Below are 6000 nucleotides of genomic sequence, written 5' to 3'. Positions count from 1 at the left end.
GATCTCTGGATTCTCAATTCGATTCCATTGATCTATGTGTCTGTCATTGTACCAGTACCATGCTGTCTTTACCACTAGGGCAGTGTAGTAGGATTTGAAATCAGGGAGTGAGATACCTCCTACCGTTCACAGGAACACTATGAATTATAGTTACTTGATGACACAACAACAGTAAAAATTATGATGCTAAAGAACTAAACTGCATTGGCTCCTTGTTGTGGTGTGCCATAGAGTCGGAACTGTCTCATCGCTGATCCTCTAGTTTAGCAGAACCAGTTAGACACACAGGAGAAAATGGCCCATCTTTCACCTGCAGAGCAGCTGGTGGCCTCGAACCACGTGCCTTCAGAATTGCAGCGCAGCTTCTTGCCACCGGAGCTCCAGTTGGCTCCTTCCCAAGCTCTGTATGTCTAGTTTTATATATGCAGTTTTCTAATCGTTTTCTTTTAAAAAAAAATGTTTACTACTTTATTTACAAAATTTGAATACATTGTTTTTAAGGACAAATTCTTTGAATTTCCCTCACCCCGCCACCATCAAATTGTACAGCCCCATGATTAATCCCCCCCGCCCCCCTGTACATCCACTTCCCTCTGCTTCCAGCCTTTCCCACCCCTCCTGGATCCTTATACTCATTCTACAATAATGGTTTTATACAATATTTATCTTTGTGGGACTAAGTTAGTTCACTCAACATAATGCTTTCCAGTCCCTCCCAAGTTAGGTAATAATTTACAAAGTTCTTGCTCCTGCGTGCTGCATAGTATTCCATTAGTATGAATGCACCATAATTTTTCAGTCCATTCATTTGTGGTTGGACATTTTGGCTGTTTCCATGTTCTTGTGATGGTGAATAATGCTGCTGTGAACATTGGTGTACAAATCTCCATTTGTGCCTCAGTTTTTATTTTCTCAGGGTATATTCCAAATAGTGTAATCTCTTTCTTAAAAGAGGCATCCCAAATTATTTCAATTTCAGGTCTTGTAAAACATGATCTGACCCTGGTTGATCCCTAAATTGGAAACTCACACAGTCAGCATGCCCCTTGTAGTCTCTGAGGATGATGGCAGCATGGTGGGGTGAACCTGCTTCTCAATGAGTTCTGTTCAGTTTCTGCCCCAGTGCTGGAATGAAATCTCTGCCACCTCAGCTGCACTTGAAGAAGTAGTCAGTCTGTATCTATGAACCCTGAGATAGAAGAGCTGTTGATGCTAACACGCCTACCCGGAGACCTTTGGCTCTAATACTTCATCCTTCTCGGTATACTTTTGACAGCATGCAGCAAAAATCACCTGCACCATTTAAACTGTTCCTCTTTCTCCATCTACATCCTCATCTCTCTCCCTCTTTTTGCAAACACACAAACTTAAATATTTTTCTATGTTGTGTGGATGATACTGTTGTTATTGTGTGTGTCAATTCTGATTCATTATTTCCCTTGGACAGAGCAGAATTTTCCATGGTCTTCCCTCGGCTGTCAGTTTTGGAGTGAGCTTGGGTAGCACAACAGCTAAAGTGAACAAAGTTCTAAAATGCTAATTGCGAAGTTGGTGTTTCAAACCCACTGCCTGGTCCATGGAGAACAATGAGTCAGCCTGCCTCTGTACATGCTCCGGGGCAGTTCTACTCTGTTCTTCCGGGTTTCTAGGCGTCAGGATCAAATCAGCAGCAACCAGTTTGTGTATTTTTGTTCAGGCGTTTTGAAGGGATAGTCCATAGGGAGTTGAGCCACAAACCCAATGGTGATGCCTCGCTGACGATTTACATCCACCAGCTGCTTTGCCGGAAAAAGATGAAAGATTTCTCCTGTGCAATTTACTGCGGACAGGAAAACATGCTGGAGAGTGAGCTGTGAGTCAGTTCCAGTTTGATGGCAATGCAATTTGAGTTTTATTTTACTCTTTGTGGAAGCAGCTGGTCTTTTTGTCTCATGTAGGCATTGGTTTGTCTGAGCCTTTTGATAGCAGCCAGGTCCCTCAGTAGTGTTCTGCCTCTGTATTATCCTCTTAGTACTGAGAACTGCTCTCTGCAGAGATAACTTCCTGTCTCAGATAAGGGAACCAAGGCCCAGGGGAGTGAAGTGACCTGCCCACTTTACACAGACACTTGGGGCTGAAGGGCACCCTTTGCATGAGGTCTGGTCCCACATGCTCTGCCCTGCGTGCCCCTCCAGGCTCCACCGCAGAGGCAGCCCGCATCATCTACCCTCCAGAGGCGCAGACCATCATCGTCACCAAAGGGCAGAGTCTCATCCTGGAATGTGTGGCCAGTGGAATCCCGCCCCCGAGGGTCACCTGGGCCAAGGATGGATCCAGTGTTGCTGGTTACAACAAAACACGCTTCCTGCTGAGCAACCTTCTCATCGACACCACCAGCGAAGAGGACTCGGGGACCTACCGCTGCATGGCCGACAACGGGGTGGGAGAGTCTGGGGCAGCAGTCATCCTCTACAATGTCCAGGTGTTTGGTGAGTGTCCTCTGAGCCCTGTCCTCCTCCGCTCTCTCTTTGACCTGCTTGGCCTTTCTAGGATAGCACACACTGCGGGTTACTGCTGCGTGGAGGGGCATCTGAGTCTGTGGGCCCCAGGGTTAGTTATGCACGGGGTCCAGGCAACCACTTCATTCCCTTTCCTGTGTGACCATGCGGAGGAGGCATGGTGCTTTTCCTTCCTTCCACTCTCTCCCTTGAGGAAAACAGCCAGCCAAGAGAAAGGAGGGCACCTCCCCTAATTGTAACCCACCCCCTCAGAACATGTGACCCTGAGACAGGAAGAACAGTTCTTCTCAACCCACTCTGGCTTCCCACAGAACCTCCCGAGGTCACCATGGAGCTGTCGCAGCTGGTCATCCCCTGGGGCCAGAGTGCCAAGCTCACCTGTGAGGTTCGGGGAAACCCTCCACCCTCCGTGCTGTGGCTGAGGAATGCCGTGCCCCTCACCTCCAGTCAGCGCCTCCGCGTGTCCCGCAGGGCCCTGCGCGTGGTCAGTGTGGGGCCCGAGGACGAAGGCGTCTACCAGTGCATGGCTGAGAACGAGGTGGGCAGTGCCCACGCTGTGGTCCAGCTAAGGACCGCCAGGCCTGGTGAGTACAGCCCCACAGTCTCGGATTCCACCCAGGCATTCACAGAACACTCTTTCCTGGTCAATTCTTGACAAACCGAACCCAGCCCACTGCCATTGAGTTAATTATAGCTCAGGGCCACCCTCTGTCAGATTTCTGTATGAGAGGAGACAGTCTGTCTTTCTTCCACAGAATGGCTGGCTGTTGGCTTTGAACTGCTGCTCTTTTAGTTCACGACCCAACAGATAATGCACCAATATATAATCCATATAATACCGCCATGTCTCCTTGATGGGCTTTCATTACCCATATACATAAAATAGATAAAGTCAGTCTTTATTTGAAAGTTCGCATTTACATTAGAGTATTAATAATAGGTCAGAAGTGACCTAAGAACTCATTGCTGTCGAGCTGGGACTGACACACAGCTGCCATCTTTCTTCTCGGAGCTGCTGGTGGATTTGAACTGCCAACGAGGTGTGGTCTTCAGCCTAGCAGCACAACTCCCAGTGGCCTACACCGCTGGAAAATTTGCTCATGACTCATTTAATTGTTACGAGTTTTTAAAAACAGTTATTATTCAAATATTCAATCTTTCACCAATTTGCACGGCGTATTCATATAGGGACCACGATAATCTTTTCATGAAACCTGGAAGTGTGGCCAGGCCGCCTTTCCCTCCTGATGGGGCATGGCTGTCGGCCTCTTCTCACGTGCCTGGCTGTGTGTGCAGTGAGTGAGGGTCATCTAGCCCTTAAGTATGAGTGTCTCTTCCTGTCCCCTCCCTCCCAGTTGGTTCTTCCTTCATGGTAACAGCTCAGGAGAGAAACTCACAGGAGAGATTAACGGACCTCTTCCTCCTCTTTCTTGTCCCCCCTGGTCCTACAGGTACAACCTTGAGGCCGTGGCGAGAAGCTAAATCAGACATGGCCACACCTCCAGTTCCACCTTCCCGAGCCGGCAGCCCAGACCAGATGCTGAGGGGACACACTGGCCCCCTGACATCAGTGCAGCCTGCTTCCCCTCCGTGCCCAGGAGAGAAGGACCAGGTGGCTCCAGCCGAGGCCCCCATAATCCTCAGCTCACCCCGGACATCAAAGACTGACTCGTATGAGCTAGTGTGGCGGCCTCGGCATGAGGGCAGTGGCCGGGCCCCCATCCTCTACTATGTGGTGAAACACCGCAAGGTAGGTGGCTGGTGCCGAGCCATTGTCTCTCCCTGCACAGCTCTCCTCTATTGTCTCTGCACCACCTCCCCCTGTACTTCTGGGCCTGGACTAGCAAACTCACCTCTGGTCATGACCACTCTCCTACCCTCCAGGGTCCATCCCGACCCAGTGCCCAGGAATCTGGCTCTGAAAGAGACACCAGGAGCCTTAACAACAAAACAATCAGCATTGTTGTCAAATTGACCCCTACTCACCCCCATGTACAGGGGAGTAGAACTGCTCCATAGGGTTGTTTATGGCTGGGATCTTTCTGAGGTGGATGACCAGACTTTTTTTTTTCTGAGGTAGTCTGAGTGGATTTGAACTACTAACCACAGACTTAAACGTGAGCTCGCAGGTCTAAGTGTTCTGTGTTTCCTTCCCAGAAGCCTACTCCTAGTCCCCAAGGAGAAATGAGGGCCACCTTCCAGCAAGTCATCGCTCATCTTCACCTCTTTCCTGTTGTCTGGTGTTGATGTTGTTGTTGTTTTGCTTAGCTTTTTAACTAGAGTAAGCTCCAGCAGGCACATACCTGCAGGAATGCTGGCATGAAGAGTCCATTCTAAAGCTAGGAAAACACAGGCAGCTATTTGTGAACAAGTGTTTTCTCTGACGGCTGTAAAATACTCCCTCAGTTCTCAGACTTCATCATGGTTTGGGTTTGACAAACAGGCATTTCAGCAGAAAGCCCATCATGTTGTTCAGACCTCAGTTATTTCTCCTGACAGAAGGAACTCTGTCCAGGAGAATATGCTGGAAGCTGTCAGGGGTTGGAGGATGGGAGTCTATAGAGCCCACCCAGCCCCATCCTCCTGGCCAGCAGGCTCTGTGAGGCAGGATGGGGACACCATGTCCTGCCCTCCCTCAAGGCTCTGCTCTGACCCCATCAGGGACAGGGACATGCAATTCCCTGTAATAAAGTATGCTTGCAAACACATTCCTGTTCTTCCCATGGACATACTATCTCCTTTCTAAGGTCATTAGCCAATAATCAGTCAGCTCTGACTCAGGGTGATCCCATCTGTGTCAGAGCAGAACTATGCCCCAGGGGGGCTTTAAGTGGCTGATTTTATTTATTTTTTTTTTCAGAAGCTGACCACCAAACATTTCTTTTGAAGTGCCTCTGGGTGGATTTGAACCACCAGTCAGTCTTTCAGTTGGTGGACAGATCTTAAAGGCTTTTGCACCAACCAGGGACCCTGTCTAAAACCACTGGATAGTAAACAGATGTTAAAAATGATACTTAACAAGTCATTGATAGAAAATGGGAGAGCTCTAGTGGCCCATGCATAAGGAAGTTGTGCTGCCAGACCAGAGGCAAATGATTTGATTCCACCAGTTGCTCTGTGGGAGAAAAATGGGCATTAATGATGTTAGTATTAATATTAACAACATTAATGATATTGTTCGATCATTTCCACATTCTGTTGGATCACCTTTCTTCAGAATGGGAACACATATAGCTCTCTTCCTGTCAAGTAACCAGGCAGCTGTCCTCCGAACGTCCTAGCATAGACGAGTGAGCACGTCCAGGGCTGCATCTGTCACTGGAAAGATTTCAGTTGGTATCCCATCAATTCTTGGGACCTTATTTGCCCCCTGTGCTACTTACAACCTCTGAAAACCTGCTGGAAGATCAGCTATGAGTTGGTTCTGACTAGATGGCAAATCCTAACAGTAGAAAATACAGAATTTTATCATGCATTAATGGTAACTTACAAAAGTGCCACA

At 48.4% G+C, this 6000-nt stretch overlaps 1 protein-coding gene across 1 annotated transcript in view; it reads left to right on the top strand.

The window, feature by feature from the left end:
• BOC (BOC cell adhesion associated, oncogene regulated) overlaps window positions 1-6000 on the top strand; it is a 97098-nt gene that overhangs the window by 78903 nt on the left and 12195 nt on the right. The window contains exons 5-7 of the mRNA XM_006902991.1: window positions 2175-2468; window positions 2810-3082; window positions 3950-4248. Of these exons, the coding sequence (XP_006903053.1) occupies window positions 2175-2468; window positions 2810-3082; window positions 3950-4248 (866 nt within the window). The remainder of the gene's footprint in view (window positions 1-2174; window positions 2469-2809; window positions 3083-3949; window positions 4249-6000) is intronic.

Source organism: Elephantulus edwardii, unplaced genomic scaffold (assembly GCF_000299155.1).
Source record: "Elephantulus edwardii isolate Elephantulus edwardi_28Jun2011 unplaced genomic scaffold, EleEdw1.0 scaffold00489, whole genome shotgun sequence".
NCBI lineage: Eukaryota > Metazoa > Chordata > Mammalia > Macroscelidea > Macroscelididae > Elephantulus > Elephantulus edwardii.
Note: the sequence above shows the minus strand (reverse complement) of the source record. Positions and strands in the feature narration are given on the sequence as shown.